Genomic DNA, 15,989 nt, shown 5'->3' with positions numbered 1-15,989 from the left:
CTTTGGGAGTTGGGTAGGAAGCAAGGTTGGTGGGGTGACTGTGGGACTGTTGTGTGACAGGAACTACTTCCAGGACTATATCTGACCTGGAGCTGCAAGGAGACCATGACGTCAGCAAGACCTCAACCGTTATGCAAATTATATTGACAAGACACTCCCAAGCAGGCCTTTCCAGCTGGATGCCTGGACACCAAATCCAGTTGAAGTTTCCCCAGGTGGTTAGTAATGATGGCTTCTATCCAACTCTCACTTTATACCAAATACTTGGTTTAAGCACTTTTCATGTATTAACCCATTTAATTTTCACAACAGCCCAATGAGATGGGTACAAATGAGGAAACTGAGGTGCAAAGATAAGTAACTTACCTAAGATCACTATTAAGTGGCCAGAATTACCACATAGACCAGATTCTGCATTCTCATTCTATTATATTGGATGCTGTGAGGGGACACCACGCATCTTAATAAAGTAGCTCTTTTAGCCTGATGTTGCTGGTATTTCAGGCCTTGTAATTCTCACTGCTAAGTCTTAAAAAAAATTTTTTTGGCTACACTGGGTCTTAGTTCTGGCAAGGATCTTTGATCCTTGAGGCATGCAAATTCTTAAGTTGCAGCATGAGGGATCTTGGGATTCCCTGACCAGGGAACACACCCAGGCCCCTGCATTGGGAGCGAAGAGTCTTGGCCACTGGATCACCAGGGAAATCCCTGTTAAGTCTTTCTTAATTTGAGACCTAAATATGGAAATTTCTCAAAGTGTAGGAACTGTCCCTATTACTCAGCACACATTTTTTTACAAGATTTTAAATCTAGGGACCTCTGAAGTCAGATCAGTTTGAGAAACCCTCTTGAGTTAAATGTGCTTTTCTCTCGGTCTATGACCTCTAAGCCTAGAATCCTGACTCAGAGAATCCTGAATCAGAGGGGTTCTAGACTTAGAGGTCATAGACCGAGAGAAAAACATGTTTAACTCAGAGGGTCTCTCAAACTGATCTGATTTCAGAGGTCCCTAGATGGTGACTTCCCTTGTAGCTCAGTCGGTAAACAATCTGCCTGCAACGCAGGAGACTGGGTTCGATTCCTGGGCTGGGAAGATCCCCTGGAGAAGGAAATCGCAACCCACTCCACTATTCTTGCCCGGAGAATTCCATGGACAGAGAAACCTGGAGGGCTATAGTCAATGAGGTCGCAAGAGTCGGACAGGACTTAGCGACTAACCACCGCCACCACATTGAGATGCTTTAAAACTGTATTCTCTGTGAGGAATCCCATCAACGCTGCCCTTTATGTGGCCTTTACAAACTGAACTAAAATACCCTACAGACATCTAACATTCTGGATCTATTCCAAAGCAGTTCAAGCTCAGAGTTATACCCCAAGAATCCCTGAGTAAGTGTTGACACTAAATATGTTAAGTCCGGGGAAGGCAAACGTCTCAATTTGCCATGTCCTGCCCCCTGAGGAATAATGTCCTGCTCCACGAGCTAGGGGAATTTTATAGCTGAGGGGTCCTGTTCCCTGGAAATATTACCGGCGACTCTAGGGAGGGAATAATCACAGATGGGAGTTTCAGATGGTTGCCTTTAGAATCGTAGAAGATGCAGCTACTTGAGCCGTGTTAGGAGGCTGCCTCCCGCTTCCTTTTTTCTCTCCCATGCCTGAAAATGACAGGAAATGCCGGCAAGTTTCAGGAGTAACAAGTCGGAGTTGGCGAAGTGCTCAAAGAGTATCACGGGGAAAGGGGGTGGACTGGGCCATAATGGGAATATCCAGCAATCGATTCCCAGTGCTTTGCTTTTGGGTTCCCTTACTCTAGTCTTGAGCTATACAGAGCTTGAAAGTTCGGGCTCCAAGCCTGGGGCTTTCTAATTTCTTTTAAAGAAGGCTTAAATAAGACAACGGTTACTCTACCACCACCGAACTGGGACAAGGTTCTGACTCCGTTTGTCCCTATCCGCGCCCCGTAGGTCTTGTTTTGCTCAGCTCGCTCGTCACACGTCTTCTCGCGGGTCCGGCTGTACCTGGCTGCTCCCGATTGGCTAAGGTAAGCCTCTCGCCCTTCCTAATTGGAAGCTGAGACTGGGAGTGCACGCCCTTTCCGTCGTAGAGTTTGATTGAACCTGAGGCGCGGGGGAGAAGTGGGGAAACTGGAATTTCCCGCGGAGCTGACGGCGCTTGCTCTCCCCCTACTCGTTTTAATTCCACGCGCTCCAAAATATCCGCCATGGAGAAATCTTGGTAATGACCTAATCCCCGTAAGCATCCCAGGAACACATCTGACCCCTGCCCTAATCCCTCCCCTCCCCGCCGCCGAGGGAGAATTATGGGTAATTGATTTTTCTGGTTCCCCCAGAGAATTCTGGGTAACTAGTTATTTCCTTCACGTCCCCCTACCCCCCGCCCCAACTGTGGGTAACTGGCCAGTCTTATTTTCCCCTAGCGAATCCTGGGTAGCATTGCAGAGGATTCTGGGAAACTGACTTACCTTGTTCTGCCCTTTCAACCGTCTACCCCTATCCCTAATTCTGGGAAATAAGCACTTTACCCCCCTCTACCTAACCCCTACCCCCACAGTTGCTGCTCCTGACATTGATGGTTCAGGGATGAACCAGGCAAGTGAGCAGCCCTGAAGGAGGGTGAAAAGGAAGTCAGGGATTAAGTTAACTAGTGGGGTGCTGGGAGTTCAGAGTACCTTAGAGGAGAAGAGCAAGGGACAACATCTTCTACCACCTCTACCCCAGTGCCGATTCCCTTCCTGCCTGTTTCATCCCCTGCCTTGTATTCTTACATCTTCTGCCTGCCTTATCTCCGTCCTGCCAGTAAAATCTAGAACACACTCAATATAAGTACCTGGGCCTACCCGTGACTTAGCTCCCTCTTTCCCTTTGCAGGTCAGGATGTCCATTCTAGGTCCAGTGATGTCCTGCTGAAGGTTGGGTCAGGCATCCAAAGGGGCTGTGGCAAGGGAGGGTGTGTGACACGGGTCAGTCTGCTGCTATCGTCATCATCACCATCATGAACTTCGAGGGTCTGGACCCTGGACTTGCAGAGTATGCCCCGGCCATGCATTCTGCCCTGGATCCTGTCCTGGATGCCCACCTGAACCCGAGTCTGCTACAGAACGTGGAGCTGGACCCGGAGGGAGTGGCCCTAGAGGCTCTTCCAGTCCAGGAGTCAGTGCACATAATGGAAGGTGTCTACTCTGAGTTGCACAGTGTGGTGGCTGAAGTGGGTGTGCCTGTCTCCGTCTCCCACTTTGACTTGCACGAGGAGATGCTGTGGGTGGGAAGCCATGGGGTAAGAACTGTACCCCTTTGAAAGGGCTGAAAGGAGATATTGGGGGTCTCTTACCTGGTTTTAGCCCAAGAACAACTGCTTTGCAGGGAGCCAGAACTGAGTTGAGGTGATGGAGTTAGCTGGGTTTCTAAATCAAGCCAAGAGGAAGGGAGGGGAGGGAGAAGGAGGGAGTCATAGAATGCAGAGATGGATTACATAGGTGTTCTTATTCAGAAGGTATCCCACTTCTTCCACAATTTGTCCATTCCATGCTTTGATTAATCTTGATAACTGTACGCATTCAGTTAGTCTATAGCCATCTGAATACAGTCTCTAATGCTCTTCTTCTGTTTTCCATTTTTATAATTACAGGATGTTTTCTTTTTGACCATGCCAGCCACTTTGGGGATCTTAGTACCCCTGACCAGAGATCAAACCCGGGCCTGGGCAGTGAAAGCATGGAGTCCTAACCACTGGACAGGCAGGGAATTCCCTAATTACAGAATGTTTAACTCCTATTTCTGCACATATTACATGGAATCATTTTGTCTTTGGCTGACTTTAATCACTCTGGGAGCAGTTATCATTGTTAATTTTTAAAAATGTATCCATATTGCCAATATGCTCGGGAGCCCAAAGATTTTGTAAGAAATAACATGGTGTCCGTGGTTTATTTACCTTCCATAGGATGTGAATTGTTTTTCTGTTGGAAAGAGTGAATTTTTTGGTAATACATTCATTTCAGTAGGTACTGTCTACTACTAGACTAGGCTCAGGGAATGAAGCTTAATAAAACATAATCTTTGCCCTCAAGGAGGTCACAGGACAATGAAGGAAAAAACCCAAGTATATGAATATAATTTTATGGCATTTTAAAAGAAACTAAAAAGTGTTTAACTTAATAATTATGAATTTGGGATATGAACTTAATAAATGCCAGTGTGAAAATACGTACTGGATGTTGGTGAGCAAAGAAGAGAATTAGAGGATCTCCAGAAGGAAGTGACACCTGAGCTCAGTCTTGAGAGATGCGTAGGAGCCAGATGAAGAAGAGGGGGAAATTCCATTTTGGGAAAAGCAATGGAATAAACAGTGATTCCCAAGCTAGTACACAGCTTGGTGATTGCACAGTGCAGGAACTACAAGCAGGTAGGGTTTACTGGAATGGAAGATGAAGCTGCAGAGTTAAAGACTTTTCTTCAGCCAGTGTTTTTGAGCACCTTTTAGGTGCCAGACCTTGTTCTGAAGTCTAGGTTTTGAATAAGCATTTTAATAAAAGGCAACAGAAATATATTTATGACATATCCTTAAGAAAAATAGAATCCCTAAGAAAAGTACCGTGGAGTTAGGGGGTTGAGGTATTGAAAGATGTGAGGTATTGCTGTTTTAGATATATAGTCAAGGGAAGGGCTTTCCGATAAAGTAACACTTGAGTGGAGACCTGGATGCAGGCCAGGATGTCCATTCTAATCTCCCTGGAAGGAAGGGAAGGAACCATGCAGTTGTCTGTGGGAGGACATTCTGGAAAGCCTTATAAGCTCTGTTAAAAGAGCTTGGACTTGATTCTTTAGTCCACTAAAGGTTTTTATCCAGAATGACGAGGTCTAGTTTGCATCTTAGGTGGAGTGCTTAAGTAGCAGTATAGAGTGATTTAAGGAGGATGGGACAGGACTCCATGAGGTCAGTGCACAGAATTTTGTAGTAGTTCACCTAAAATGTGATGAAGGCCTGAATGAAGCACTATAGAGATTTATACATCAGAACAGATTTGGGAAGTATTTAGGAAGTTAAATTTAAGTCGACTACCAGTGACTTATTCCACTGGGTAGATCATGGTACCATAGGGAATACAGTTAAGAAGAATTGAAATGGGGGGAAATGGTGAGTTTTATTTAGGATGTAATGAGTTTGCGTTCTCATGGAATAGCTCAAGAGAGGCATGTGGTAGGTATTTGGATGTACAAGTCTGAAACTTGAGGCAATGGTCTGGGCTAGGGGAAAAAATTAGGATTCATCCGGTTTAAGCTGAATGTTTAAACCTTAAGAGTGGGTAAAATTAGGAAGACAAGTAGGGTGAGAAGATGGTGGGCTTGGAATAGTCACGTTTCAAGAGTGGTCATAAGGGTTGCACATAAGAAGATATGAGCTAAGAGTCAGGAGAGAAACCAGGAGTGGATGATGTCATAGGAGCCAAGGGCGGCATGAGTTTCAGTCTCTCTGTTCCAGCCTGTGACCCACAGTACACATTTCCTGGGTGGCTTGTAGAGATGAGGACTTGACTGTGGGACACAAGACTGCCACCTGGCCAGTGGAGGATTGGACCTATGTCCCTAACCTTCTGAGTACTGTTCTAACCAACTGAGCCATTACCTATTCAGCAGGGTCATTGTGAGGATAAAATGAGGTAGAGTTTATAAAAGTACTTTGTAAAGTATTAAATGAACGTAAGATAGTATTCTCAGTGTTTTTATCATAACATATAAATATATTTATATTTAAAGATACTGTATCATATCATATAAGATTGGTGCCCAGCTTTATGCCTTAGTCACTGCCAGCCAGAAAGGCCAGGCAAGAAGGGAGGAAAAACCGAGCAATGTCTAGTTCTCTGATTTGTATCTGGGATAGCCTTGCCGCTCCACTCAGGGTGTCTCTCATCTTTTTGTCCACTACAGGGCCATGCCACATCATTTTTCGGCCCAACTTTGGAGCGCTACTCATCATTTCAGGTCAATGGCAGTGACGACATCCGCCAGATCCAGAGCCTGGAGAATGGCATCCTTTTTCTTACCAAGAACAACCTCAAGTACATGGCCCGAGGGGGCCTCATTATATTTGATTACCTGTAAGTGGCTTCTTACCTCTGGACTGGAGAAGGGGATCCCTCACAGAGTGAGAAGGGTAAAGGATTGGAAACTTTGGAAACCCTGGCCCCTGAGCTTTTCATCTCCCACAGGCTGGATGAGAGTGAAGATATGCACAGCCTGTTGCTGACTGACAGCAGCACTCTGCTCATTGGTGGGCTGCAGAACCACATATTAGAGATTGACCTGAACACTGTCCAGGAGACTCAGAAGGTACAAGTGGGATGCAGGCAGGGCCTGAGGTTATTGGGGGCAGTATAAACTGGAAATGCCTATGATGCTCATATGACCTTTCTGTTCCTTTGGTCTGTGGGAAGAATCATTCTCACGGGTTTCTCCCGCTTCCCTCACAGTACGCAGTTGAGACACCTGGAGTCACTATCATGAGACAGACGAATCGCTTCTTCTTCTGTGGCCACACATCTGGCAAGGTGAATGACTAAGTTCCATTTTTCCTCCCACCTTGGGGCTCTGTTTCGCCAGATATGTGATTGGGCTCTGTTTTTTACTCAATTCTGGGGCTCAGTAGTTGGGGAGGTGGGAGGAGTGAATTGAGTTCCTACTCAGCCACGTTATACTATGAGATTATCTTTGAGCCTGATATTTTCTGTGTTAAGTGGGGTATATTAGAGGCAAAAGGGTAAACAAGTTCTCTTTGGGGTCCCTTCCAGATCTTGGCTTCTCTTTTTGCTTTTTTTGTGCTTTAATTGCCTGTATTGTGGCGCTAGTGGTATAGAACCTGCCTGCCAGTGCAGGAGACATAAGAAACGTGGGTTCTATCCCTGGGTCAGAAAGATCCCCTGGAGGAGGGCATGGCACCCCACTCCAGCATTCTTGCCTGGAGAATCCCATGGACAGAGGAGCCTGGCAGGGCTCACATAGAGTCGGGCTGACTGCAGCAACTTAGCACACACACATTGTAGAGCCTTAGTTCTTTTGGCAGGGACCTCACAGGATTAGGTAGATGGTGGGTCCTATTCCTGAAAACAGTGTTGGCAGATAACGAAGATCTCTCTTCTTCAGGTTTCTCTGCGAGATCTCCGTACTTTTAAGGTGGAACATGAGTTCGATGCCTTCTCAGGGAGCCTGTCAGATTTTGATGTGCATGGCAACCTGCTGGCCACCTGTGGCTTCTCCAGCCGCCTTACTGGTCTGGCCTGTGACCGTTTCCTCAAAGTTTATGATCTACGCATGATGCGTGCCATCACACCACTTCAAGTTCACGTGGATCCTGCCTTCTTACGCTTCATCCCTACATATACTTCTCGTCTTGCTATCATCTCCCAGTCAGGTATGAAGGGGACATAGGATAGGATAAGAGTTGATGAGTGAAAGAGGGGGTCTAGGAGCAAGAAGGAGTGTACTCCCTGAAATTTTTTTGCTGGGAAAAAAGTAACCTTTCTGAGGGGTCTCAGGGTCTCACTTAGGTTTGGTAAGAGATTAGAGCTTTTATTTTCTCCCTGGATGTGAAGAACACATATGCAAAAAATACAGGTAGAGCAGGCAGACAACTAGAGAACTGGTCTCCAGTGGGTAGCAAACCTCCTTGTGATTTACGGGAGGCACCAGATGGTATTTCCTCTTATCTCTAGGCATGGATTTGGGGCCCATCTTTTCTTGAAGCAGGGGAAGAGAGTAGGAAGGGCATAACAAGATGGCTCCCTTTCACCTTCCAGGGTTCAGTGGGCTTCCTCCTCCCTCCTAGGGCAGTGCCAGTTTTGTGAGCCCACAGGCCTGGCCAACCCAGCAGACATCTTTCATGTGAATCCTGTGGGACCTCTGCTAATGACGTTTGATGTGTCAGCCAGCAAGCAGGCCCTCGCTTTTGGGGATTCTGAGGGCTGTGTGCACCTCTGGACTGATTCCCCTGAGCCTTCCTTCAACCCGTACTCCCGTGAGACCGAGTTTGCTTTGCCCTGTCTCGTGGACTCACTGCCGCCTCTGGACTGGAGCCAGGACCTACTGCCTCTTTCCCTCATCCCTGTCCCGCTCACCACTGACACGCTTCTCTCTGATTGGCCTGCTGCCAACTCTGCTCCAGCTCCCAGGTTGTACCTCACATCTGGGCCAAAAGGAGGGAGGGGGAAAGGGCCAAGATACCAGGAGTCTCGGCAAACCCTGTTATTATTCTACTTCTTTCCTGATTGTTGTCTACTCTTAGTATTTTTTTTTTCTGGTCCCTTGGGGATTGGGAATTGGATGGGCAGACACCACAGTCTTCAAGCCCTAGAACTATACTACATTATAGGCGAGCACCCCCTGTGGATGCAGAGATTCTGCGCACCATGAAGAAGGTGGGCTTCATCGGCTATGCACCTAATCCCCGCACCAGGCTGCGAAATCAGGTTTGTTCAGGGGGGAGAGGGTCAGCCCCCGCCCCAGCCCATTGGTTTTTCTCCTTTGTTTTTAGTAATTCTCCCTAGTTTTTGTTTTTAGTTAGTCAACAAAGGTTTTTGAAGCCTACTGAATTGGAGGTGGTATACTAGGTGTTAGGGTTCAGATACATAAGAGATAGGGTCCTTGCTCTTTAGAAGTTTAGTGTTTGGTTGTTGAAGATAAGACCTATCCATGGCAGAAGTTATTTATGCTTTATCATTAAATGCTAAAGGAATGTTAGAAGCAGTCAGTGTTCGAGTTGTTTAGAGAGAAAAGGGTACTCTGGTCAGAGGCTAGACTGGTCAGAAAGGGCATACTCCACGAGGTGGGTGTTGAGCTGGAGGGATGAAAGACGGGTAAGTAGATAGTAACGGGAGCATTTCAGGATGAGAGAACAGTGTTAGTAGAAGTCTCAGGAGGTCTAACTGACAGGGACCATGTTGGACCGGCTGTTAGTATTGGGAATCAATGAGAAATGAAGTTTGGAATGGGCCTGGTTGTGAAACCTTGTGCGTACCAGTGTACAGTGGAAGCAATGCACCAAAAAGGCCATGCTGGGGGGGTTAGCTCGGTGGCGGTGTGCTGGGCTGAGTGGATAGGGGTGGGGGACCCACTGTGGAAGCATCGGCATTGTCCAGCTGTGATGAGGTAGGGTGATGGCAGTGGGAATGAAAAGGCAGCAGTGGATGCCGAAAACCCCATGAAATTATTAGGTTCGGGACTTGGTGATTGCTTCAGTGTTGGAATAAAAGGTAGGCGGGACCAAAGATCATTATACACCCAACAAGGGTACCTCTTTTTAAAAACCCTAGATTCCTTACCGACTCAAGGAGTCTGACAGTGAATTTGACAGCTTCAGCCAGGTCACTGAGTCACCAATAGGGCGGGAAGAGGAGCCACATCTCCACATGGTCTCTAAGAAGTACCGCAAGGTGCTGGGGGATACCAAGGAAGGGGCCCTCTGGGATGTGGGGGCAGGTTCCTGGGAAAGGTGGTCATCAGAGAAAGGATTGAAGGGCTCATTCAAGAAGCCTTTGCCTATCCCTCTGGACTTGGGAAGGGTCTGGGGGAAGGTTATGGTTACTGCAGAGATTTAGGGGGCTCTGAGGACATCTTCATCTTGCTCAGACTATTTCTGCCTCAGGTGACCATCAAATACTCCAAGCTAGGCCTGGAGGACTTTGACTTCAAGCACTACAATAAGACGCTGTTTGCTGGATTGGAGCCCCACATCCCCAATGCCTACTGTAACTGCATGATCCAGGTAAGGCTGGGTATTCCTGCAACTAGAAGATGGCTACTGCTTTTCTTCTTCTCTCTGGGCCCCTCAACCCCTCTTTTTCCAGGTCTCCCTAACCAAGTGGCCAAGTCCACTTTAGTCTCCTCTGCCATTCTTTCTTGCCCCATAGCCTGCAAGTCCCCCATGAGCTCCGCTTCTTCAGTGGACTCGAGCTTTGTGTTCTCCACCATCTCTTAGCCTTCCCACCGCTCTTTCTCCCTGTGCCAGTTGTCCGCATCAGATCTCCTGCTCTTCCCTCCAGGTGCTCTATTTCCTGGAGCCTGTGCGCTGTCTAATCCAGAACCACCTTTGCCAGAAGGAGTTCTGCCTGGCCTGCGAGCTGGGCTTCCTCTTCCACATGTTGGACCTCTCCCGAGGCGACCCCTGTCAGGTCAGTGCCTGGAGACCTGGGACAATAAAAAGGGAAAGGAGGGGGATAGTAGGCAGGGTCATCACTCTTGCCAGTAATCACAGAAGAGGAAATAACCCTTTTCCACTGACACACTTCCTGCATTCCAGGGCAGTAATTTTCTTCGAGCATTCCGCACCATTCCTGAGGCCTCAGCCCTTGGTCTGATTTTGGCTGACTCAGATGAAGCTTCAGGCAAGGGCAACCTGGCCAGGCTCATTCAGAGGTGGAACCGTTTCATTCTCACGCAACTTCATCAAGATTTGCAGGAGCTGGAAGTACCCCAGGCTTACCGAGGTGCTGGAGGCAGGTATGGAATAGTTCAAGTCACCACGGCAGGCCCCTCTGTGACTAAAAGGGTGTCCTGACTCCCTCAGTGTGCATATCTTGCCCTGTCCACTCTTAGCAGCTTTTGCTCATCGGGGGACTCTGTCATTGGGCAGCTGTTCAGCTGTGAGATGGAAAACTGCAGCCTCTGCCGCTGTGGCAGTGAGACCGTGCGAGCCTCATCCACACTGCTCTTCACACTCTCTTACCCTGAGGGTAGCAACAGTGGTATACCCTGCAGCTGGGGTGGGGGGGCGCTCCCCCAGGTGTCCTCAAACATCAAGGAGAAGGGTGTTGGGGGGCTCATGGTGGGGATAGGGAGGACCTGGAGTGAAGCATCCAGTTTCCCCTCAGATAAAACCGGGAAGAACTGTGACTTTGCTCAGGTGTTGAAGCGAAGCATCTGCCTGGAACAGAATACACAGGCCTGGTGTGACAACTGTGAAAAGTACCAGCCCACGGTGAGTGGGCGCTTGCCCTGGGCCAGAGTCCTGCCACATGGGGGACTCAGCTGTGGTCTCATCCGGGACAGACTAGGTCAGCACCGCCATCCAGAGATCTCTAGTGGGTGGGAAGAACCCCAGTTGGAGGAAGCAGATCCAGGCCTAAACTGTTCCTGTCCAGGTTTCTTTCCCAGTGGGCCTCCTGCCATTCCTTGTTTGTTTCATTCTCTCAGATCCAGACCCGCAACATCCGCCATCTGCCAGATATTCTTGTCATCAACTGTGAGGTGAACAGTTTGAAAGAAGCTGATTTCTGGAGGATGCAGGCTGAGGTCAGGACTTAGGTTGGAAATAGGGCGCTAGGAGTACTTTTTAGTTTTCTTCCTCTTTTAACCTCCACAGATGATTCATGTTCTCCGAGGAACTGGATGTTTTCTCCTTGTGTGCAGGTTGCCTTCAAGATGGCAATAAAGAAGCATAGTGGGGAAATCTCCAAGAATAAGGAGTTTGCTTTGGCTGATTGGTAGGTATTGTCTGTAGAGTGGTCAAAGGATTGAACTACCCAGTGGCCCCTCTTGTCACTGGTCAGATCTCCTTAGAACAAATTTCCAATTCTCCTGTCCTGATAGGAAGGAACTAGGCAGTCCAGAGGGCATGCTGATGTGTCCCTCCATTGAGGAGTTGAAGAATGTCTGGCTTCCTTTCTCCATTCAAATGAAGATGACCAAGAACAAAGGGCTGGATGTTTGCAATTGGACTGATGGGGATGAGATGCAGGTTGTTGAAAAACTGGGAAGAGGAGGGGGAATAAGGGAAAGAAGGTTGGGAAATTCCCTGGTGGTCCAGTGGTGAGGACTCGGCGCTTTCACTGCCGGGGCCCTGGGTTCAATTCCCTGGTCAGGGAACTAAAATCCCATAAGCTTTGTGGCATGACCAAAAAACAAAAGCGAGAGATGGGGCAGAAGCAGGGCAAGGGAAAGGTGGAATTTTTAGTTTCCCTTAGTATAGGGGAAAAAAGAGAATAAGGCCTAGTATTCACCAGCTATGGGCTTTTCTAGAGTGACTCAGTTCAGTGCTGGGAGTCATAGTTGGGCTAGGATGGAAAGAACCCACCCTGGTCCCCTATCCCCATCCCCCAAGCTCCCTGTCCTCTATCCCCATTCCCCTTCCTTCCCCACCCTTAAACTTAGCTTAGCAGCCTGGGTACCCCCTCACAGTGGGGCCCAGCCAGGGCAGAGGAGGAGCATGGTGTCTATGTGTATGACCTGATGGCAACTGTGGTGCACATCCTGGACTCACGCACAGGGGGCAGCCTGGTGGCTCACATCAAAGTTGGAGAGACCTACCACCAGCGCAAGGAGGTGAGTGAGGTAATACAGGGCAGGAATATTCCTGGTGGTAGCCACAGTGGAATCCCAGTTCTGTCCTTATCTTGAGTCTGAGCCAGAATGCTCTAGCCATCACTTTGGCATCCTCTGTATCTCCACAGGGTGTTACCCACCAGCAGTGGTATCTCTTCAATGACTTTCTCATTGAACCTATCGATAAGGTTAGTTGTAACACATTCCATTCCCCCTTGCATCTCCCCTTTCCCTGGCATCCTCATCCTCAGTACCCAAGAGAATGCCAGGCAGATTCACGAGGAGGGATGGGTCCTCAGTAGTAAAAAGCATTAGCAAAGCTAAATATAGCACCTGAGTCCTGTCTTCTCTCTGACTTGGGATAAAGGGGAAGAAAGGCATATATGTTGACCATTAGGTGCTTTTTCTTTTATAGCATGAAGCTGTGCAGTTTGACATGAATTGGAAAGTGCCTGCTATCCTTTATTACATCAAAAGGAATCTTAATTCCAAATACAACCTGAACAGTAAGTAGTATAGCCTAGACCCAAGGGTGTGAGCAATAAGATTCATCTTCAGGAAGAGATCTGGAAAACAGCTTATTAGGATTGGCAACCAGTGTTAATATTTCCAGGGACAGTAGAGTGATTCTGCTCATCAGGCCTTAAATTTAGAAGCTGGGGATCCTGAGGGTGTAATGGGAAGAGGTGATGAGAGGTAATATCTGAAAATAGCTAAGGTTATGATTTTGAGCTTATCTCCAAGTAAGGATCTCTTCTTTTGTGTGTGTGTGGTAATAAACTATATTATTCTAGACTTTCTTTTTTCTTTTTTTTTAATTCTGGATTTTCTAAGGTAAAGTCCAAAGTGAAAATCACTCCTTTCTGGTTTTTTTTTTTTTTCCCTTAGCATATTTCTTGATAATTTTCTGATTTGACCTGTTCGTTGGCCTGTTCTGTTCATCAGACATGATCTTTTTAGTCACATGCTTCGATTACTGGGATCACAGTGTAGACCCAGTCTGTAGTCAGCCACTCTGGTTTCCCTCCCCTGGTCACTTCCCTCTCCACAGCCATCTGTCTTCTGGATTCTCCCCTCCAGTTAAGAATCCTATTGAGGCAAGTGTTCTGCTGGCTGAAGCCTCATTAGCACGGAAGCAGCGGAAAACACATACTACTTTTATTCCCCTGATGCTGAATGAGATGCCACAGGTTGGGGACTTGGTGGGCCTGGATGCTGAGTTTGTCACCCTTAATGAGGTAACCAAGACCAAAAGAGTGGGGTGTTAGGACATAACTCTGGGGATATCAGGAGTCACAAGCATTTCTCTGGTTTCCTTATGAACTCTTATATAGGAAGAAGCAGAGCTGCGCAGTGATGGCACCAAGTCTACCATCAAGCCAAGCCAGATGTCAGTGGCGAGGATTACCTGCGTTAGGGGCCAGGGACCCAATGAGGGTATCCCCTTCATTGATGACTACATCTCTACCCAGGAGCAGGTATTAGGATGTGGATGTGCAAATGTGACAGACCCTGTGCTTCTACAGAAGGTCCTAGAACCTGGGGACGAATGGAAGGGGAACTGTGCATTTCGCTTCTTGTGTGACTTGACCTTTTCTGTATCCCTAGGTGGTGGATTACTTGACTCAGTACTCAGGGATAAAGCCAGGAGACCTTGATGCCAAGATTTCCTCTAAGCACCTCACAACTCTAAAGTCTACCTACTTAAAGCTTCGTTTTCTCATAGACATTGGAGTCAAGTTTGTGGGTCACGGTCTGCAAAAGGACTTCCGGGTCATCAACCTCATGGTTCGGGCAGGGCTCTTTTAAGAGTCTTTCTTTGTGCGGGCCCCCCAGGGTATACATTGTGTTTTGGGAAAATGGGAAATTATGGATCCCCTGCGTTCAGTATCCCACTGTTTTATCCCTGGCAGGTGCCCAAGGACCAAGTCCTTGACACTGTTTATCTATTTCACATGCCCCGGAAACGAATGATTTCCCTGCGATTCCTTGCTTGGTACTTTCTAGGTGAGTTCCTCTGCCTTGTACATCCTTGTGTGGAGCAAGAGCATGAAAATGTGTGAGAGGCCAAGGGGAATAGGGATAACCCTGAATTACTGGTGAGAGTTACAGGTGGATTTAATTAGCTTCAGTATCCCTTTTGTGCACTAGGGATGGTGTTTGGCTCTTTCCCTTAACGGCAGTCAGGGATTTTTTGTTTATTGAGAGTGGGGATGTGAGTAGAGGACATGTTCTTACCTTCCTTTGCTAGCTCCCAAACTATTCCACCTCTGCTTCCCCTAGACCTGAAGATTCAAGGGGAGACCCATGACAGTATTGAGGATGCCCGCACAGCCCTTCAGCTTTACCGAAAGTATCTGGAACTAAGCAAAAATGGCACTGAGCCTGAGTCCTTCCACAAAGTTCTCAAGGGCCTTTACGAGAAAGGTCGAAAGATGGACTGGAAGGTGCCTGAGCCTGAGGGCCAGACAAGTCCCAAGAGTAAGGCCTGGGATGGGACAGGGGAAACTGGCCTGGGTGGGTTGTGAAGATTATAGCCACCATAATAAGAACAATGAAAGTGAAAGTGAAGTCGCTCAGTCATGTCCGACTCTTTTCAACCCCATGGACTGTAGCCTGCCAGGCTCCTCTGTCCATGGGATTCTCAGGTAAGAATACTAGAGTGGGTTGCCGTTTTTTTCCTTTGCCAAATAAGAACAATGGTGATGTTAAAACAGTACCACCCCAGCCTTCTGTTTGTAATAGAAAGCACTTAACGGTTTACAAAGCACTTATTCCTTCCAATATTCAGTGAAATCAGAAATCAGTTTTATTATTGAAGCTCTCTATTGGTCCTAACCTTCTCTTTCCCAATTCTAAAAAGTTTGGGGGAGGTCCATGCCTCTTTTTCTCCTGCATTTTTCCTTCATAAGAAATGTCCCAGGTGCTTTTTCTCCTGACTCACCTTAGGAGTCAATGCTCTTGGTTTTGTCTCTGACAGATGCAGCTGTCTTCTCTTCAGTGCTGGCACTCTGACCTCATGCTCTCCCAACGAACAGCTCCCTCCCTTTAGTGTTCTGTGGCCCCAGAACTGGGAGATGAGTTCCCAAGTTGGCTATACCCTGTCTACTTCCAGAATTGGACTTGCTCAGGGTCTACAGATGGTGCTATTAATAGAACTGGAATGCAGCAGGATTGTTGCAAAAGGTCTAGGAGCCAGATTAATTTTTCATCCTTTGCAAAATAGTGGGCCAGAAACAGCCTAGAATTGACCCAGATGGAAAGTAATTCATGTTCTTAATAATTATCCTGGGTAATTAATATACAGGTAAAGAAGCTCCTGGAACCTAAACGCTCAGTTCCTACTGAAGTCCCAGACACTGATAGGATACAACAGAAACTCAAGACCTAGCCTAAGTCTGGCTGCTTGAGGGTTGCCCAGAGGGGCCAGCATTTAGAGTCTGGTGGTCCCAGCAAACCAGTGTTGCCAACATCATCATTGCCAAAAGGGCCTTTGAGTCCTAGACAAAGCTTGGCTGCTGGCTTCACTCCTGCTGACAGCTGAGAAACATCTGTCTTCCATCCACTCTCCTGTCCCAAGTTTTGTTTTCTTGCTATTTTTTTAAAATTCTTGTTTTAAACTGCATGTTTTGTAAAATAAAAACAAAAATATTA

The 15,989-nt window shown here is 47.4% G+C and overlaps 2 protein-coding genes, 1 long non-coding RNA gene and 1 other non-coding gene across 14 annotated transcripts in view; 3 read left to right on the top strand and 1 right to left on the bottom strand.

Annotated features, from left to right (window-relative positions):
• The window catches only part of LOC112584549, a 2,326-nt gene extending 1,215 nt beyond the window's left edge, over positions 1 to 1,111 (top strand). Inside the window, exon 3 of one of the 2 annotated variants that reach the window (XR_006550495.2) lies at positions 74 to 1,111. This is a non-coding gene — a long non-coding RNA (uncharacterized LOC112584549). Of the gene's footprint in view, positions 1 to 60 lie in introns of both variants that reach the window. The other variant, XR_003108827.3, reaches the window with a different exon arrangement.
• Positions 1 to 5,957, bottom strand: part of IL23A (interleukin 23 subunit alpha) — a 9,454-nt gene extending 3,497 nt beyond the window's left edge. Inside the window, exon 1 of the mRNA XM_044941509.2 lies at positions 3,352 to 5,957. The gene's annotated coding sequence lies outside the window, so the exon portion shown is untranslated. The remainder of the gene's footprint in view (positions 1 to 3,351) is intronic.
• Positions 2,101 to 15,989, top strand: PAN2 (poly(A) specific ribonuclease subunit PAN2). 10 transcript variants are annotated; one of them, XM_006075018.3, is made up of 26 exons: positions 2,101 to 2,238; positions 2,892 to 3,297; positions 5,952 to 6,121; positions 6,233 to 6,353; positions 6,494 to 6,571; positions 7,164 to 7,431; positions 7,846 to 8,188; positions 8,389 to 8,485; positions 9,329 to 9,448; positions 9,661 to 9,780; positions 10,058 to 10,186; positions 10,315 to 10,514; positions 10,614 to 10,747; positions 10,886 to 10,992; positions 11,208 to 11,306; positions 11,424 to 11,497; positions 11,604 to 11,751; positions 12,192 to 12,335; positions 12,464 to 12,523; positions 12,751 to 12,841; positions 13,416 to 13,573; positions 13,670 to 13,813; positions 13,944 to 14,123; positions 14,249 to 14,342; positions 14,619 to 14,816; positions 15,316 to 15,989. In XM_006075018.3, the coding sequence occupies exons 2-26, from the start codon at positions 3,016 to 3,018 to the stop codon at positions 15,348 to 15,350; spliced, it is 3,594 nt and encodes a 1,197-aa protein (XP_006075080.1). In that variant the 5' UTR covers positions 2,101 to 2,238; positions 2,892 to 3,015; the 3' UTR covers positions 15,351 to 15,989. The 10 variants fall into 10 exon arrangements, with proteins under 10 accessions (XP_006075080.1, XP_006075075.1, XP_006075078.1 ...); XM_006075013.3 differs by having other exon boundaries at positions 12,165 to 12,335; XM_006075016.3 differs by having other exon boundaries at positions 10,614 to 10,759.
• On the top strand, positions 11,806 to 11,879 carry TRNAE-UUC. The gene has a single exon. It is a non-coding gene; the product is annotated as a tRNA-Glu (tRNA).

This window comes from Bubalus bubalis, chromosome 4 (genome assembly GCF_019923935.1).
Source record: "Bubalus bubalis isolate 160015118507 breed Murrah chromosome 4, NDDB_SH_1, whole genome shotgun sequence".
NCBI classification, from domain to species: domain Eukaryota; kingdom Metazoa; phylum Chordata; class Mammalia; order Artiodactyla; family Bovidae; genus Bubalus; species Bubalus bubalis.
The sequence above is the reverse complement of the archived record's forward strand: the minus strand, read 5'-3'. Positions and strand labels throughout refer to the sequence as shown.

Excerpts from the sequence above, each read along its gene's own strand:
- PAN2 (XM_025283745.2), top strand. The coding sequence starts at position 3,016 with ATGAACTTCGAGGGTCTGGACCCTGGACTTGCAGAGTATGCCCCGGCC. Across the intron at positions 11,752-12,164 it reads CTGATGGGGATGAGATGCAG|CTTAGCAGCCTGGGTACCCC; the intron begins GTTGTTGAAAAA and ends CCTTAAACTTAG. Across the intron at positions 12,524-12,750 it reads TCATTGAACCTATCGATAAG|CATGAAGCTGTGCAGTTTGA; the intron begins GTTAGTTGTAAC and ends TTTCTTTTATAG.